General features: G+C 52.5%; 1 protein-coding gene across 9 annotated transcripts in view; it reads left to right on the top strand.

Annotated features, from left to right (window-relative positions):
- ADCYAP1R1 (ADCYAP receptor type I) overlaps nucleotides 1-18,932 on the top strand; it is a 143,013-nt gene that overhangs the window by 98,795 nt on the left and 25,286 nt on the right. For all 9 annotated transcript variants that reach the window (XR_008296747.1, XM_053218259.1, XM_053218258.1 and 6 more), the window contains 5 exons: nucleotides 11,876-11,983; nucleotides 14,553-14,573; nucleotides 15,615-15,656; nucleotides 18,048-18,157; nucleotides 18,765-18,862. Coding sequence is in view for 8 of the 9 variants with exons in the window: in XM_053218259.1 (XP_053074234.1) it covers nucleotides 11,876-11,983; nucleotides 14,553-14,573; nucleotides 15,615-15,656; nucleotides 18,048-18,157; nucleotides 18,765-18,862 (379 nt within the window). In the remaining variant the exon portion in view is untranslated. The remainder of the gene's footprint in view (nucleotides 1-11,875; nucleotides 11,984-14,552; nucleotides 14,574-15,614; nucleotides 15,657-18,047; nucleotides 18,158-18,764; nucleotides 18,863-18,932) is intronic.

The following is an 18,932-nucleotide window of genomic DNA, read 5'->3' as shown; positions in this document are numbered from 1 at the left end:
GAGGGGGTGGCTGGGGGTGGGCTACAGAGAGGGTCTGGCTGAGAGTCCTAGGGGCCCTGTGAGTCAGGACCCACCACAGGTCACCCTTAAAACTGGACTTGGGTGAGGGACCCCAGGTCTGTGGAAGAAATTCACTCATCCACCCACACACTCATTCATTGACTCACTCATTCATTCATTCCTTCAGTTGCTCATTCATTTGTTTATTCATTCATTCATTCATTCATTCACTCACTCATTCATTTACTCACCCATTCTCTTATTCAGGCAGTTACTCATTTGCTCACTTATTTGCTTACTCACTCATTCATTCACTTATTTGTTCACTCATTCATTCACTCATTCATTCACTCATTCATTCACTCACTCATTCACTCCCTCGTTCACTCTTAGTCACTCGTTTATTTTGTTCACCCACTCATTCACTCACTCATTCTTTCAACTCACATGATAAGCTGAAACCTTATTAAGCAAAGTCAAAAGGCAGCTAACAGGTGGAAAAGAAAAGGAGGCTGAGGGCCCAGCTGGACCACCACCTCTGTGGCCCTTTCTTTCTCTGTGGCTTAGAACATTCTCTATTAAAGTGTGGGGGTGGGATGGATCATGTTAATAGTCAATACTTACAAAGACTTACCATGTGTTGGTCACTGTGCTAGTGCTTTTCTTCTCCCTCTGCAGCAACCTAGGAGGTAGGGCCTATTATTACCCCTATTTTATAGATGAGAAAACTGAGGCACAAGGAGGTTTTATACCTTGCTTAGAGACAGTTCAATAAGATACAGAAGTGAAACTTGTATCCAGGCATTCTGTGCCCTCAACCACTGGGATACACTGCCTCGGAAGAAGGATAGGATACCCTGAGGCCTTAGCCCCCATCACCAGCCAAGTGACCTCGTGAAGGGCACTTAACACCTTCATTTTTCGGTCTGCAAAATGGAGGAGAAAATAATACCTATCAAATAAGATTATTGCATTTAGTGCCAATCGTGGAAAGTGCTAAGGGTGACATGTGACATTTACTGAGTACTCGGCAGAGATGTATGTTATAGTTACTTAGAGTTGTCATCTTACAGTGTGGACTGCCTCTAGGGTGTCCCTCCCATCTTCTGCTAGATCTGAGTTCTGGGGAAGTGTGGAAGTCTCTGCAGGAAACAGGGCAGTGCATTTTGGAACAATCTGGAAAGGTTTTCTGGAAGACCAGAGGAGGGGCTGGGAACCAGATCCAGGCTGCAGAAGGCCGATGGAGAAGCATGGGAAGGGGAGAGAGACCTCCAGGTGGGGGATGACCCGATAAAGGTAGGAAGGGAACAGTGAGTAGGGTGGGTGGGGACCGTAACAGCTGGCACTTAAATACCAGGGGCAGCTTCTGAATCTTCCCGCGCATATCGTTGCATGGTGTAGCTCACGTAACCTCAGCCACCCATGGGCTGGGCAGAGTTTTCCCTCCCATTTTACAGCTGAGGCTCCACAGACTCACAGAAGTGAGCTTGTTAGCCCGTTACCTGATAAGTCCCGCAGCCAGGGAAGGAGGGGCCGGCGTGTGCCTTTGGTAGTTCTGGAGTCCTTGCTCTTAACCTCTGCATTGTTCTGTGGCTCAGAAGAGGTGCGGAACCACACCCTCCTGCCTTGTGCAGTGAAATATCACTTGGCAAGAGGAAGTTGCAATGAGGCTGGAGAGAGAGGTAGGTGAGGAGGGCCTTCAACGTGCCCCCAGAGGCCTGTACTTCACTTGGCTACAAAAAGGCTAAAGGGCATTTGTGTTTCTAGGGGCCAGGATAGCATGAGGCCTCAGCTTCCAGTGACCTGCTTGGCTGGGTTGCCCAGGCCCCAGCGCCAGTGCCGTGGAAGGAGAGACCCAGGAGTGTCCAGCCCGGTTCACTGCAGGCCTGTGGTCAGCAGGGGTTTTCCCCTACAAGCTGAGGTTGGAAGAACCCCTCCTCAGGGGCTTCAGAGCATGTGGCCTCTGGGCATCTTTCTAGTGTAGAAGTTCTGGGAGAGCACCGGTCTTGCTGTCAGCAGACAGGGGAGAGTTTGCTAGCCCCTTCATTTCCCCAGTGTGTTCCATTTGAGCCTCGGGTCCTTGCGGCATCCTTGTTGTTGTGCAGCCGAGCCAGGCTGCTGGACCTTCCGATTCAGCCTGATTGTGAAATACAGGCAGCAGTTCGTCTCTGTGCTGTGTGCAGTGCGTTAGAAACCCTGGGGGACACTTAAAGATGCTGATATCCAGGCCCTTCCCGGGCCCATGTGATCAGCATTTGGGGGCAGGGCGGGGGAGGGAGGTTATTAAAAGTATGTGTTAAAAGCCTTCAGATGATTCTACAGGATATTCAAGTTTGAGAACCATTGGTGTGGGCAGAAGATAGCATCCACGGGGTGCCCACGTCGTCTCGGATGAGGGAACAGGTCCCAGAGCACAAGCAAGCCAGGCTGGGAGCTCATTCTTAGCCAAGAGTCAGATGTAACAGAGAATTGGCAGTTGGCATGGGGTTGCCAGTCCGTGCTTGGGTGAACTGAGAGAGGCCAGCCCTCTTGCTGCACCCCTTTTTTGCCCCTCCCCTGCCGCTTCTGTCCCTAAGCGCACGATGCACTTGCAAATGGAAAAAGAAGATCTGTCGGCTTGTTCCAGTAACTGTGAGTTGTGAACTCACAGTAATGCACTGACCTGTTTTAGAAATATATTTATATGTATTTCGTATGTTTCCCCATCATCTTGTAAATCCAGTGAAGTGAGTGCATTGGAAGGAGGACACTGGTCTGCTGGGGGTGAGGTTGTTCCATGCTACCGTGCGTGTGTGGTTGGGGCTGTGGGAAGCTCCCACGAAGGCAGCTGTTTCTGGTCAAATCCTTGTCTGTCCCTGGGACACCCCAAAGAGGACATGGTAATGCACAGAGTGGCCTTTGGAGTAGAAGCCAAGGGACAGAGAGATGTAGGGGTGGGATTGGGGTAGCGGGGAAAGGTACCGGAGCTCAGCAGACAGCTGAAGAGGGTAGAAAATACAGGTCAGGCCACGGACCACTACGTGGTTTTGTTCACAGCATCCTTGGTGTGTTTTAAAGATGTTTATTGAGACTGTTATTGAGGAGCTATATTTAATGGTTTTGTACCTCATCCTAAGCCCTGAAAGCTCAATGGGGCTTGAGACAGCACTGAGTCCAGCTCTGTCACGTGACCCAGGGAGAGGTCGAGGCTGGAGGTGGCAGTCACTGGCTGAGTCACACAGAAGGCTGGAGCCAGCTCTGGGACAGGACCCAGGTCTGCCCTTCTAGCCGGGGGGTGCCCTTTGTGCCGCAGTGCTCTTGTGCCCAGAGAGAAGGAGAAAGGACTCCTGTGCGTGGGAACGGTGTCTCCACTCTTGACAGTCCCCGGGACCCACACAGGTCACAGGCGCAGCCTACTGGGTTGGCGGCTTTGTTCTCCTTGCTCAGCCCAAGTGGCCTGCCCGTGCAGGGTGAGTCCAGCCAGCACCTCCCATTTGCAGGGCTGTGGGCTTCCACAGCCTGGAGGCCCTCTCTGCATTTCCGTGGGCTTTTTGGGTGTGGTCCTCCTTGAGGGTCCCCTCTACTCTGGAAAAGATGGAAGAGGCCTACGGTGGCCACGGCTGGGGCAGGAGGGAGGAGGCTTGGAGGGAAGATGAGAAAGCCTGCTCGTTGCTATTCTGATCCAGTCCCTGAGGCCTGTCCTGGGTGCAAAGTGTTGCGTCCCAGCCCCCACCTCCACTCTCACCAGAAGAGGAGAGGCCCGGAGGAAGGGGGGCCACTTCAGGGCTGGGCCCAGGTTCCTCACCCCAGGAGCAAGATCAGCTTCTTGACTGCACCTCCCTGCTGCTCTGAGACTGAACGGGCACCCAGCATGAGAAGTGCGGTCTACAGGGACCCTCACCCGGAGGAATTTACTGCCCCTGTCTGACAAAGGGTTCCGTTTCTGTCCAAACTGGTTTTTCTTTAGTCTTGTAGTTCTCACACTTGAGCCTGCATCAGAACTTCCTGGAAGGCTGTTAAAACACAGAATTACTGGACCCAGCCCCAGAATTTCTGACTCAGTGGGGCTGGGTGGGGCCTGAACATCTGTGTTTCTGGCAAGTTCTCTATGGTGTTCCTGGTCTGGGATCCCCACTTCGAGAACCACTGACTTCCAGAGGGGAGGGCTGCATCTTCAGTCCCCAACCCCCGATGCCCCTTGCACTGAGATCACAGCTGGTCCCCATTTTACGGATCAGAAATATTGGCTGTAAAGTAAATTGCAGTAAATTGAATCATTTTTTACCCTTGAATTGTGTGCTAAAATGAGGGGCTTGTTCTAACAATACCCAAGCATCCTCAAAGGGAGGACGGCATCTTTGTCTGAGTCCCTTTGGTGCCCCTGGTCTCATGGGTTTTGAGCACTGTGGGGAACTGGACGAAATCATCACCATGACAACCTGCGATTAGCTCCTTATTTTGTTCCAGTTGAGGCTAATGGCCCTGTGTTCTCTCTCTGTTCAGTGTGCCCAAGTGGTCTTTTCCCCTCCTGCTGTTGCAAGGCACTTCCTCTCGTTGGCTGCTTTGTGCAGTGTCTTAGTGGGAGCAGCTCCTCAAGAGTGCACAGGGCTATCCCCTGGAGCAGGAAACTTGAGGTGTCTGAATTCCTCTGACGTGGTGCCATAGAGACTTTGAGTTGGGGTGGGGGGTGGGGGCGGGCAGACTGAGCCAGGAGGGCACAGGTGGACTTCGTAGAATTGGGGAACCAGAGGAAAGGTGAAGCGGGAGGCTTGGGGGCGTCAAAGCAAAGAACTCTCGCAGGGGATAGGAGCCATTCTGATTTTTGACCTCTTCTGCAGGGGGGAGGAGGGGAGGGAAGCAGTGTATGATGTACTTGACCGTGTCCTCCTTGGAGCCTGCTTTCCTGGCTGCTATGTCACTAACGTCTGGTTTTCCCTATGTTTCTGGCCACCCCTCCTCCGTCTTCTTTGCCAGCCCCTCCTCTGAATGCTGGCATGCCTTCTTCTGTTGAGGCCAGGCCCTATTGGCTTCCCTTTTCTTCTCTAATGCACACCGCCTCACGGGACCTGTCATCCAGGTCCGTGGCCCTACCACGCACCCCTGTGCCAACCGCTCCCTGTTCCCTGCTTCCAGTTCCGACTTCCCCTCTGCACTCTGGACTTTCATCTAACCGCCTATTTGAAATCTACCTCCACTTGGCTCTTGGCACCACCTCAAACTGAACGCGCTCCAAACGGGACTCCTGAGCTGCAGCCCAATACCCTCCACCGTTTGCTTCTCACCCGGTTCTCTCCCCTGTGGGGAATGGCGAACCTCTCTAGCCACCTCAAGCCAGAAATCCACATAGCATCCTTGGTACCTCCTTCTCTTTCACTGCATTAGTCAAGGTAGCCTAGACTTCTTGCTGCAGTAACAAAAACCAAAAACCAACCAACCGAAAAAAAAAACCTGAAAGTTGCAGAGACTCAGCACACCAGTCTCGATTGCTTGCACACGTCATAGGCCGGTGTGATTGGCAGAGGTGGGAGATGGGGCTTGACTCTGCACAGTCGTTCAGAGATCTGGGTTCCTTCCATCTCAGGACACTGCCACCCTCAACGTGTGGCCTCCAAGGATGCTACAGAGAAGGGAGAGGGAGAGAAAGGGCGCGGACTATGTGAGGGGAGCCTTTGAGAGCAGTTCGTCACCTCCACATACTGTTGGTGAGAACTCAGCCGCATAATGTGGATGAGTGCACTTGCCAGCCGTGTCTGGCCTGTCTGTCACCAAGCCCATGATCCGTTCTGCCTCCCAGCTCACCTACACAGAATGCCTTTCCATCTCCGCTGTCCTGGCTCCACATCAAGTCCCTCCGCCATCCCCTGGACTTCTGCCATATCCTAACAGACATGTCTCCATGTTTGATTTGCTGCTCTTGAAATGTATTACCTTCCCACGCAGCTGAATCAGACCATGTGACTCCTTGTCTTAAAACGCATCTGTGGGAGGCAAAACAATGCCCCCACCAACGATGTCCACGTTGTGATCCCCAAAGCCTGTGAATGTATTACCTTACATGGCAAAAGGAACTTGGCAGGTGTAATTAAGTTAGGGATCTTAAGATGGGGAGAGTTACCTGGATTATTCAGGTGGATCCAATAGAATCACAAGGTCCTTATAAGGGAAGGAAGGAGGCGGGAGGGTCAGAGAAGGAGAGATTTGAGGATGCTTTGCTACTGGCTTTGAAGATGGTGAAAGGGGCCACAGGGCAAAGAATGTCTTGAATCTGGAAAAGACAAGGAGATGGACTCACCCTAGAGCCTCCAGAAGAAACGCAGCCCTGCAGACATCTCCATTGTAGTCCAGTGACGCCTATATTGGACTTTCTGACCTCCGGAACCGTAAGAAATTGGGGCAGTTAGGTCACCGAGTCTGCTTTGTTGCAGTAGCATAGGAAGGTAATTCATCATCTGAGCCTTCTTAGCATTTAGCATAAAATGCAAAATGTTTGTCATGACCCCCAGACTATAAGCTCTGTGCAGGCAGAGACTAGGGCTGTTTTATTCACTCCTGTATTGCTCTGCAGCGTCTGACTCATAACAGACACAGAGTTTCTTGAATAAACGAGAGAATAAAAGAGAGGGTAAGGGGAGAATGCGAAGAAAAAAAAAGGGTAAAAGGAGGAGGGAGAAGAGAAGGAGAAAAGGTGTTTCGGTATCCCGAACAGATGGGGATAGAGAAGCTGGATATATTTTGTGGGGGTGGGAGGAAAACAAGTTGCTGGCCTTACTTAGAGAAACTCAAGGCTCTTTCCAGAGCCCAGACCCTATCCTCCTCATCTCCCCAGAAAGGGTTTCTGGGGGGGATTCAGAGCAGGCCCCATCAGAGCCCACACCACCTCCCTCAGGGACGGGCTGAGAGGGGGAGCTGTAGAAGTGTGCATGGGCATTCTGGGAAGCCTTGATGTGGCCACTGGAGTTTCCTCCTGCCCCCAGTGGGCAGAGGTCTGTGAGCTCCCCATGGGGTCAGGGACATTCTCCCCTAAAGGAGAACTGTGTCTCTATTCAGAGCATTTCTGACATTGAATATGTGAGTTTTCCTTCTCCAGTTTTCTGTGGGCCCCAGGTGGTCTCCCTACAGTTTAATTCACTTCTGATATTAACTACCTGGAGTTAGCATGGACCGTACTGGTTAAGGGTCTTAGTCTCAAGACTGCCCCCCCCACCCCACCCCTGCCACTTCACACACCAATTTTGCAAATCATGAGTCCCCATGTTACACACTCTTCTGTCTGACTTGACTACAAATTGGGGGTTCCCATGACCCCCTTGTCAGGTTCAATAATTTGTGGTAATGGCTCACAGAACTCAGGGAAACATGTTTACCAGTTTACTGTAAGGGATATAAATGAACAGCCAGACTAAGGGGTTCACAGAGCAAAGTCCAGAAGGATCCCAGGCGCAGGAGCTTCTGTCCCTGTGCAGTTTGGGGTGCACCACCTTCCTAGTATGTGGATGTGTTCACCAACCCAGAAACTCTTGGAACCCCATTGTTTAGGGCTTTTATGGAAGTTCTGTAATGTAGGTATGATTGACTACACCCTTGGCCATTGGTGATTAGCCCCTCCTCCTCTGAGGTTGGTAGGCGCGGCTGAAATCACGTGGTTGGTTCCCCTGGCAACCAGCCACAGCAGCCAAGAGTCACCTCATTAGCATAAACTCAGGAGTTGTTGAAAGGGGCTTATGAATAACAAAAGACAGTCTCATCCTCTTGAGGAAATTCTAAGGACTTAGGAGCTCTGCCTGGGACCTGGGAGGAAGACCAAACATATAGTTCTTATTATATCATGATATTACAGTCTTCTAAGTCTAGGTACTGGGATTGGGCCCAGTTTGTGGAGCGTGTCTGGCTCTGTCACTAAAATCGAGTTACGGATTTTAGTTCTAGTCTTTCCATCTGCCCTGACGCTGTAGGAATTGCTCCTAGGACCCTTAGTCCCTGGAGGGGAACCATGCTGGGAGCCTAAGGAGGCAGGAGGAGGGCTTTGATAGTGTGGCAGGCCACAGGGAAGGGTCGCACACCTTGGCAGATACCCCTTGGTAGATGTTTGTCGGGGCAATGGGGCCAGGGGAGGGCAGCCCCGGACTGAGAATGCATTTCCCACCATGCCTGTGCACCTCTGGCCTCCAACCTGGGGGTCCCCTTCTCCCCTCCTGGCACCTCTGCCTGAGCCCTGTATCCTTCCCTGCCCTTCAGCCCTCAGGACTATGCTCCCTCTATTGAAAGTGGCTTGAGGGGCGCATGGGTGGCTCAGTCAGTTAGGCATTCAACTCTTGATTTTGGCTGAGGTCATGATCTCTCGGGTTCGTGAGTTTGAGCCCTTCATTGGGCTCCTCGCACTGACAGTGCAGAGCCTGCTTGGAATTCTCTCTCTCTCTCCGCCCCTCCTGCACATGCTTGCTGTCTATCAAAATAAATAAATAAACACACACACAAAAAACAAAAAGAGAAATTAGAGTGGTCTGAGACCTTGGGAATGTCAGCTGGCAGTAGCAGCTGGCACTGCCAGGGCCTAATGTTCCACATTAAGGGAACATCTGTTGGCTGGGGCGTCTAGGGCATGGGCCAGACACAGCCACACTCCACAGCCATTCCACCATCAGCATGGACCGTGGCAGCCAAAGATGTGCTGTTGGGTCTCTTTCAAGGACATGATGTCATAAGCAGCCACATGCCGGCTGGATGTCCTGCTGTGAAGGGTGGACAGGAATCGGCGATCACTGGATATTATCGGTGGTCCCAGTGAGGCCTGGGACCCTGCTCCCCTCTGGCCCCAGTGTCCTTGTCTTCTTGGTTTGTTACCTTTCAGAGTTTTCTATGGTGCTTCCAGCTCCCAAGCTTGGTCATTCCAGGAGCAGGAGACTATATGCCAACGTGACTGGGTGTGAATTCCAAAATAGTCAGATCTGAATTCTGAGAGACTGGGTTTTCTGCACTTGGAAGCTTTGGGTGCCTTCTTGTCCAAACGCCTCCCATAAGTCTGTCATGGGCCCCAACAGAGAGGCTGGGAGCACATGAGGCCAGTTCTAGACCCCCTGTCCCGGCTAGTGCCTGCCCAGGCATCCTCTGTGACCTGTTGGTGGCACCCCACTGGCATTTCTCCTCACCTTACAGGGCTCTGCTGTTTCTCCCTGCCTGGGCCTGTCTCAGGGGAATGATTCTCAGGGACACCTAATTGAAATAATGAAATTAATGACAGTAACAACGGTGAACATGCATTGAGTGAGCCTGGAGCTCTAAGAGCTTTACATGTATGAACTCATGAGTCGTCACAACAGCTCTGTGGGGTGGGACACTGTGGGTCACCCACTGGCTGTCTCTTATCTGGTAGAGAAGCCCTCTCCAAAGCCCTTAGTTATAGACCCCTCAGCAGGATGTGGGTCTCTTCCTGAAACTGTATTCTGCTGTCAGACCCCCCCCCCCCCCACAAGCAGCCACCTCTCTCCTCTACCTTTGTCCCCTCTTAGGAATTACATCACCACATGTACCTCTACTGCCCACCTGGTAAATGTGGGATTCCCTGGGGCTCCCTCCTCCATGCCCTTCTCACTTCATGCCCCTTCCCTGGGTGAACTACCAGGGGAAAAGCGAGGGGAAAGCGAGGGCTGGGCCTTGGGGGCCATATTAAGGACTTGAGGTGGGGTGGGCTGTATGACCAGGCTGGATCTTCCTTTTGGAAAGATCACTGTCACAGCTGTGTGGGGTGGAGGAGACTACGGTCCCAGTGAAAGGTAGGTTGCCCCTTAACTAGGTGGGGGTAGGGGGATGGAGAATAGGGCATGGATTCCACAAATATTTGGAAGTCAGACCAACAGGATATGGTGTTCAGTTAGACCTGGAACAAGAAGGAGAAGGAGACACAGCAAGGGTGGTCTGTTACCGAAACCCACCTTCAGCTACCCTCTGCTCAAAAAGCCAATGCTCGAGAGATGAATTTTGATTGGAAAGGAATATAGGCTTTGTTCAGGAAGCTGGCCACTGGGGAGAAGGCAGCCTTGTCCAAAGGCCAACTCTGAGGTTTCTGCCTGGCCCAGAGATTTTTTTTATTTTTTAAATTAATTAATTAATTTTAATGGTTATTCATTTTTGAGAGAGAGAAAATGAGTGGGGAGGGGCTGAGAGAGGGACAGAGGATCTGAGGCGGGCTCTGCACTGACAGCAGAGAGCCCGATGTGGGGCTCGAACTCGCGGAACTGTGAGATCATGACCCGAGCCGAGGTCACACACTCAACCAGCTGAGCCTCCGAGGCAATCCCCCCACCCCCACCACCAACAGGGATTTGTTTAAATGGGTATAGGGCAGTTAATCAGTTAAGGGAGTGCAGTGGTCTGTTACATTTCTTGATTACATGCCCACTCGATGGTGCCAGCTATAAAGACAACATTATGGTGCTCGGAGGTTGGCCAGGTTGGTGACATGCAGAAGGGCTCTGTTCTTTTCTAAGAAAGAATGCGTGATCTACAGATTTACAAAGAGAGATTTAGCTAATTATGCGGGCTAAGGGTGCTTGCTAAAGTTTGAAGACGACTAGGTTAGCCAGAGGGTCAACCGAGGCGACATCGTCTAGGTGTCTAGCTGGGGCTGAGACAGGAGATCAGGCTTTAGTAGGAGATGCTGAGTTGAGTCTTGGACATGCTGGGTTTGGATTGCCCCGGACCCTTTATGCTGGGGATATCCAGCCACGGGAGGCTGCTTTCAGGGAGTGCAGGACTCAGGATGGGGAGGTTGTCTGTGTGTAGCTCTGTCCTTAAGTCCATGAACCAGTGGTCTTGTCCAGGGTGAGAGGGGAGAGGCCAGGGCCAGGGTGGCTGCCAGCACCTGCATTCACACAGGGTCAGCAGGGCAAGCCCTGCCAGGGTGACGAGGTGGGCTGTGGGCGGCTGGTGGCCCAGGCCAGAGACATTTCAGTGGAGAGGGAGGTAGAGTCAGGAAAGGGTGGGGCATGAAGGGAGGTGAGAAAGCGGCCACAGGGAGTGCGGGAGCTGGAAGGAGAGAGAGGATGCGTGGTGGGCAGAGGGGCAGGAGGGTCTGCTGAGCCCCCAAATAATATCTGGTTGTCAAGTTCGTCATCTTTCTCTTGCTCCCAGCAGTGCATGTCCAGTGAGACCCAAATCTGGATGATTCCCAGACACCCCTCAGCCTGTCCTTTCTCCCTCCTCCCTTTCCAGCTCTCAGTATTTGCCTGAACTGGGCCTGTGTCCCCCTGCCCCCCCTCCCCCCCCGCACTGTGTCCCTTCACGGTCCCGGGCCGTGGCCATGCAGGCCTCTGCCTGGATGCCTCTGCCCTCCTCCTTCAGGTGTCAGAGCCTTGCCATCTGGAAGGCAGGTGCGGCCCTGGAGCAGCACCCTCAGGCCAGCCAGTTCCCAGCCCCCCCCCTTAGGGGCAGGGAAGGCCCACCAAGGAGGCCGAGCTGAAGCTGGCCCCCAGAGTGATAGTGGAGGCCTGGAGGACTGGGGGGAGCTGGTGCGGGATGATGGGAGGTTGCTGTAAAGACCCCTGGCCTCTCATGCTTACTGATCCCGCCCTGTCCTGTTGCTGCTCTGTTTCTCTCTTCCCTGCAGTCCTGCCAGCACCGTGGGGCTGTGGGAGATGCAAAGTCAGATGAGAGCTCCCTCCCCACCCCAGGAACTCCTAAATGTCCCAGCTCCTCTTTGAGGGGTGTTCAGGGATGAGGCTGAGCCCTGCCTCACACAGTAAGCCTCACCTTCCCTCCAGGAAACTCTTCCCTCCCACTGCAAGGGCCTGGCTCACGAGGGTGTATGTGTGTACATGTGAATCCCTGCACGTGTGCGTGTGTGTGGTGCATGTGCATGTGTGGGGCTGGGCCCCCCTCACCACGGCTCTCTTCCGCACAGGCTGCCCCGGGATGTGGGACAACCTCACGTGTTGGAAGCCTGCCCGTGTGGGTGAGATGGTCCTCGTCAGCTGCCCTGAACTCTTCCGAATCTTCAACCCAGACCAAGGTGAGTTTCCCCCTGGGACCTCTTTAGGCCTCGATTGGTCTAGTCTGCTCCCCACACTTGGGCCCCCAACCTACCTGGGACACCCCGAAGGCCAATATTCCCCACTGCAGAGCTCCCATGCTGGTGGGAGGGTGAAACCACAGACCCTGGTCCACACGGGGCCATGGAGGCACCTGCAGACTGGGCCCCCAGGTCGACGTGGAGATGTGCCTTATGCGTGAGGCAGTGTGCTCTCAGATGTGGGCTCCGTCACTTACCCAAGTGGGGCCTGGAGCAAGGCAATTCACCCTCTGTCCCTAGGCTGTCAAATGGGAATGTGGCATAGTGACTGGAGAATCAGTGGAGGAATGCATGTGGTAGTCACTCAGTCCAGGCCTTGACACATTTTAATGGTCAATAATGTTAGTTGGTGTTACTATCAATACACTTCATGCAGGGATGCTCAGAGGCTCAGAGAGACACCCAGATATGGACACACAACAAGACACCCTTAGGCAGCTGGATATAAGACTCTTCGCCCATGTCCACACTCACATACCCACTTAGATACTGGGTATATTGTCACAAAGAGCTCAGTTTGGGACATGTCTGTGTTTTAGGTCTTGGGGGGCCATTGATATGCTATGGAGATACTCAGGGGGCCCAGACCAATTTGAGAGTCCTAGGGGTGGGCAGTGGCTGAGTTGTATGACTCAAGACGTAGGGACAGGAGGGGTGCCTGGGTGGCTCAGTCGGTTAAGCATCCAACTCTTGATTTTGGCTCAGGTCATGATCCCACAGTTTGTGAATTTGAGCCCCATGTCGGGTTCTACACTGACAATGTGGAGCCTGCTTGGGGTTCTCTCTCTCTCTCTCTCTCTCTCTCTCTCTCTCTCTCCTCCCTCCCTGCCCCTCCTCTGCTCACACTGTCTCTGTCTCTCTCAAAATAAATAAACTTAAAAAAAAAAAAAAGACGTAAGGACAGGAGGCAGAGGAGAGGGGGCAGTGCTCTGCCTAAAGGCACAAGGCCTTAACGACTACATCTCCAAGGGCAGGGGTCTGAGGAAAAGGGGATCATGCAGATCTCTTCTTTGGGGGTGAGTCCGCTGGGTTTTCCAGGCCAGTTCCCACCTTTCAGCTGGGACCTTGTAGATTCCTAAGAAAGGCTGCTGTCCAGCCAGTCCACACTGACTCTGGGAGGGGCCTATAGCTGGACCTTGGTCCTCACCCTACTCCTTGTGGCCATCAAGGGAAGCAGGGCACCAAGGTAGTAGGTGCAGGGAGAAGAAGCAGGGCTGGACTCTAGGCAGGTGATATCCTGAGAACTGGCCCACTGACTGCTGAGCCCTGGGTTGGAACCTTGTTTAGAGGAGGATGGAGGGATTAGAGGGATCTGAGTCACTTGTGTGGTCATGCACAGGACCTTGCCACCTGGCCCTCAGCTTCCTGTTTCACCTGCCTAAGGCTTAGGCCAATGTCCTTCTAGAACTGGAGAGTTCCAAGTTCCAGTCCACTAGGGAGTCTTGCCTACCTCCGTCCCCCACCCTGTCTGTGAGAGGCAGAGGCGTATTTTCTTTTACTCTTGGGACTTTTACTCTACAACACCCCTGACCCTGCCCAGAGGGGAAGGGGCTTGCAGAAGGTGGCAGTATGTTGGGGTGCAAGGCCCCATGCAAAGACCATGGAAGCAGGGTTTAGCTACAATGCCCCACCTCCCCTCCCCCCCCCCCACTTCCCCTTGTGGAGCTTTCAGCCACACCTCCCACCTCCAGACCTGCCAGCCCAGAGGGAGGGTGGCAGTTGGGCTGTCTCATCCTGAAAACTGGGGGACTGGGCGTGACCCAGAGCAGGACAGAAAATGAATTTGAAAGAGGAGACAAACTCAGGAAGTGCTGGGGTGCGGGGTACCATGTGCATGGCGGGGCATCAGGTGTGGTGACCGCAGGTGACTCAGCCGCATCTCTGATGCATTCCTATGGAAACCACCTTCATCACTTCCTCCGTGCACGTATTCCTCTCATTCACCATTTACTGTGTTTCTTACACATCCACTTTGAGTCAGGTACCATGGCAAGACTGCTGCTTTTCAACAACAAAAAAGGCAACACGAATCAGCAGTAAATTAAGATTTTAAGATTTAAGACCTTTGCACTATATCCCTTCCTCTGGCAATTGCATGATGAATGTGTTATTTACACCTGATTCTTAATGGCTCATTAAGGCAGGGCCTTTTAGCATCTCTGTTCACAAAGCTGGATCAGTGAGATTTGCCTTAAATACTTAGAAAGTTGAGAATGGCATTTCTCCTTTTGTTTTGCGGTTTCCAAGGCTGAATCTGTTCGCTGTAGTAGTTGTTGCTTTGCAGGTTATTGAAGATACAAGAGCACTGATCTCTCTCCTCCTCTCATTTCTCCTTAACTGGGTCCTGTGTCTGGCCCACCCCCAGCCTGTAGTCCTCATGGCCTTGGGTCCCCAGCAGAGTCTGGGAGTAGGGAGCGGGAGAGGGAGGAAATCAACAGGACCCAGTGAGAGCAGACTCACCATTAGCCCCCTTGTTCACCTCTGTGTTGTCTCTCTTTCTCTGTTTCAGTGTGGGAGATGGAAACCATTGGTAAGAGGAACCTTGGAGAAGACAGGCTGCTGATCATCTATCTGTCCGTCTGTCCATCCAGCGAGAGCCCAGTTCTGACTGCTGGGAATGGGTGGGGGCGGAAGCAGAGGCTTATCAGAGACCAGGTTCTCCCCACACCAGCCACCTTTGGCCATCCGGGAGGTGGGGGACACAGGCAGATGGAAGGCACAGGTGCCTTGGTGTTGGGTGCTCACGGGCTGATTTGGGAGTATGAGACACACTCATGGAGGGGTTGGAAAATGAGCCTACCCATGTGCCCAAGCATACATACAGGCCTGAATGTGTGTGTGAGCCCACGTAGATACTGACATCCTCGGTGGCTGTGAAGTTGAAATGTAGGGCAGGCTTGAGAGCATGGGAGACCTCGCTATGCAGCATGCAGGTGGGATAATGAGTAGGTCCGGAGAGGCTTCCTGGAGAGGGTGGCATGTCAGCTACGTGTTAAAAGCAGGACTTTGAGAAGTGGAAAGGAAACGAGGGTTCATTGCCAGCAGGGGATTCTTGATAAGAAAGGATGGAGGTGAGAATAAAGAGTCAGGAGAAAGAAAAAAAATGTCTGAGGATGAAGTCCTGGGCTCATCCAGGATGAGATAGGTTTGGGGCTGAGATGGAGGCTTGCAGACCAAAGAAGAGACCCAAGGCCGGGACCCATGTTGCTGCTCCTTGCCTTTTTCTGGAAAAGGGCCAGTCATCCTTTTCCATTCCCCTCCCAGTCCAGAGGCCCTCCCACCTTCCTGACAATATCCCGTTTCCACTTCCTGTTGCCCAGTGGGGAGAACTGAGTCATGGGCCATCATTAGCATCACGGAAATACAAAGCAAATGAGATTGATGCTAGAAGGCATGGTGTGTCAGAGCGGTGTGTGGCTGCCATGTGCGCTGAGGCTTTTTGGCCAAGAACCCACCTCCGTCGTCTGGACCAGGGATGGCCTTGGGCTACCAGGGTGAAGAGTATACCATGCATGGCTCCACATGTGGATGGCTGTGTGTGCTGACTCATGCCCACTTTTGTGCTTTGCAGGAGAGTTCGATTTCCCTGACAGTAACTCCTTGGATCTCTCAGGTGAGGTTATGGGTAAGCTGGGGCCAACCAGGGGCTGGCTGGAGGGAGGGCACCTGCTGACACGTGAGCTTGGGAGCCCCTATTCCAGGGCAGTCAGTGCCTTTCTGTGGCTGTGTGATCTTTGACAGGTTGCTCTCCTTCTCTGAAAAAGCTGTGGATTTTCTCCAGGGAAACTTGCACTCGTGTGCTCAGATAGAACATTGTGCATATAATTTCCGGGAGTGCAGATCTCTCAAAGCCTCATTGTGGACTCCCAAGTACAGATCCCCTAGATCAGATGGCCCCTGATAGTTTGGAACTTCCAAAGGTGCGGTGGTGGTTCTCGAACTTTCACTGTAATCTGTCACCTAGTGAGCTTATTAAAACTCAGATTCCTGGACGCCACCCCCAGAGTCTCTGATTTAGTAGGCCTGGGGTGAGGCCTGAGAATGTTCATTTCTAGCCAGTCTCCCAGTTGCTGCTTGATGGGCTGGTCTGGGAAGGGTGCCCACTTTGAGAACTACTGCCCTAAAATTCTGTGCTCCTATGAAATTGCTGGGGCAAAATAGCCTAGTGAAGTAGGCACAGCCACTACAAGTTTTTGACATTCTGGAGAGTACTCCATCTTCTGGAGATTTCCATCAGAACAATAGAGTGGCAAATTCGTGGAATAGTTCTGAACAAAATGGTTTATACGCTTCTGTGCCCACACTGTCTTATAAAAAGAAACAGAGAAAGAAGGAAAATAAAAGAAAGGAAATGGCTTCTACCTCTAGGACACTTTTACAAAATTGCTTTTCAAAGCAGCTTCCCTTTCCTCTTCCCACCACCCTGATGTGGGCAAAGCAGAGAGGAGATGAGGTCCAGAAATGAGAAGGGACTTGGCCAAGGCCCTGATTCCCCCAGGACATGCAGACTTTCAGTGGGACTTGGAAGGAGGTCGCCAGCCAGTAACAGCCTGACATGGATTTGCTGGAAGAAAGAATTTGGCATCAAAATGTGGGACAGAAGTGACTCCTTCTTTCCCTGGGCCTGGCAGACGTCCTCCTCATCCTGTGTCACAGGACTCCAAACTCGAGAAGCAATGGAAACCAGTAATCCCCCACTAGGGGCAGAGCTGTCTTCTATGGAAGGGGTCACCCACCCTCTGCTGCTTCCCAGAGTCCCAGGAAGTATGTTTCTGACTCTCTTGGTAAAAAAGAATTGGCCCCAGCTCTTCCAACTCAACTGGCAAGGACATGAGGTTGGAAAAGTGCGGAGGGGTTTCTGGTCTTGGTCTCTGCCCTTTCCTCCTTCCTGAGCTCCCCAGAGGTGGCCTTGGCCACAGCAGGGGGATCCTTCCAGAAACATGGGTTCTGGAGGCCCCTTTTCCATAGATGTTACCTGTTGTACACAATTTTCTGGCCCCTGAATCCTGTAAAAGAAAAAAAATTCCCATGTGTCCTAATACACCAGGTAAGCTCCCAGAAAGCCAGTCTGGGGACAGGGGACAGCCTGGGGCTATGCTCAAGTGCAGGGATGGAGGCGGAGGGGGCTGCTTGCCTTCTCCCCTCCATCGGGTGTCTGTGGTTCACCCTTACAGACAGTCAGGAGAGGGGAGGATGAAATGAGCAATCATTAAAGGCTAAAAGGCCCCAGGCAGGGCAAAAACCAATCTAGATTCCACTCTGTAGACAGGAAATGACTCCCTCTGCTTTGGTGTCCTACAAAATGGCCTTTAAAGTCTATCAAAAGAAAATTAAAGCGCATTAGTGACAGAAAACAGACCTCTAAACCTGGGAAGACAAAAGTTTGTTTTTTTTTTTTTTTTTAAACTTAAATACATATCTTAATAAGATCTGGCGCTAGGTTAATGGAGCTCTGGTCCTTGTTAATTAAGCAAGCCGTGTGTCCCCTTTGTGCGGATATTGCTGCTGGAAGGCTCGCAGCTCCCCATGTATGACAGGAGCTCCTACATCACAGACACCTGAGGTGGTTACTGGACCAGAATCTGGGGGTTGGAACGCAGCCGGGTTTGCAATGATGACCTCACATCATTCTTTTCTGCCCATTGCAATTTGACAAGTGCTGATGCAGGGCCTAGGCAAGGGGCTCAGGCCTTTCCCGGGTGAGCATTTACCAGTTCCAGAAGAGGAGGAGGCTGGACTCATCCTGGCTCGGTCCTCTCACCGCTTGTTAAGAGATCTGCAGTGCCTGGTCCTCCCCAGTGTCCTTTGTGTAAAGGCTTAAGGGCACCAGCAATCCCTATTTTCCCCCAGACAGTGGAAGATTTTGTGAACCTTCAGTCACCATGCTTCCCAGATGGGCATATGGGTTTCCAGAAATTCCCACTGAAGAAATAATTTTCAAGTGAGAATTTCAGGGTCCTTTTAAATCATTTCCATGCCTCACTGAGTTTTTGTTCTACTGCAGACATGAGGGTGGTGAGCCGGAACTGCACTGAGGATGGATGGTCGGAGCCGTTCCCTCATTATGTGGATGCTTGTGGGTTCGATGAATATGAATCAGAGACCGGGGACCAGGTGAGTATCTGTCCCCACCTGGAGGTGGTGGGGGTGGAGCCGAGGAGGCCCGTGGCAGGGTGTTCCCAGCAAAGGCCTTGGCTCCTATTGGGACTCCAGGAAGCTCAGGTTCCCAGGCAGCCCACGAGCACCTGCTGTGTACCCAAGGCAGATACACAGAGGGCAAGACTTTTATTCATTCATTCTGGGCCAAGAAGCATCTGGTTTGCTGTCTGAGTTCCTCCAGCCCCCACCACATGTCCCCTACCTCTCTGACTACTCTTCTAGGGTGCTCAACCTTCCTGTGGCCCGACAACTGAAAGGTTGATGCTGGGCTCAGCAGGGGGCCTCCTGGACACTTCTCCAGGCTAAGGCTATTCTGATTGGTTGGTGCCCCTCTATTTAGCCAGCGTTTACCGAATGTCAGCAGAATACAGACACTGCAGAGGGGAGTAAAAAACTCATGGGGGATGGGGTGAGGGGCAGAGTAGTAGAGGGAGAGGAGGAGGCAAGAAAGAAAGGAGGAGCTAGGTAGTGGTCCCCGAGGTGGGAAAGCCCTGGCCTGAGGGGGCTGGGGGATTGGGGCAAGCCCCGTGTGGAACGCTGAGTGTTTTGTGCTTTGCTCCAGGACTATTACTACCTGTCGGTCAAGGCCCTGTACACAGTTGGCTACAGCACCTCCCTTGTCACCCTCACCACTGCCATGGTCATCCTGTGTCGTTTCCGGTAAGACCCTCCCCCAGCTGTGTTTGAGCTAATGCAGCCCACCCTAGCTCAGAGCCCTTTCTCTGTCCCA

The sequence above is a fragment of the Acinonyx jubatus genome, chromosome A2, assembly GCF_027475565.1.
Source record: "Acinonyx jubatus isolate Ajub_Pintada_27869175 chromosome A2, VMU_Ajub_asm_v1.0, whole genome shotgun sequence".
Classification (NCBI taxonomy): Eukaryota; Metazoa; Chordata; class Mammalia; order Carnivora; family Felidae; genus Acinonyx; species Acinonyx jubatus.
This window is presented reverse-complemented; position numbering and strand designations above follow the sequence as displayed.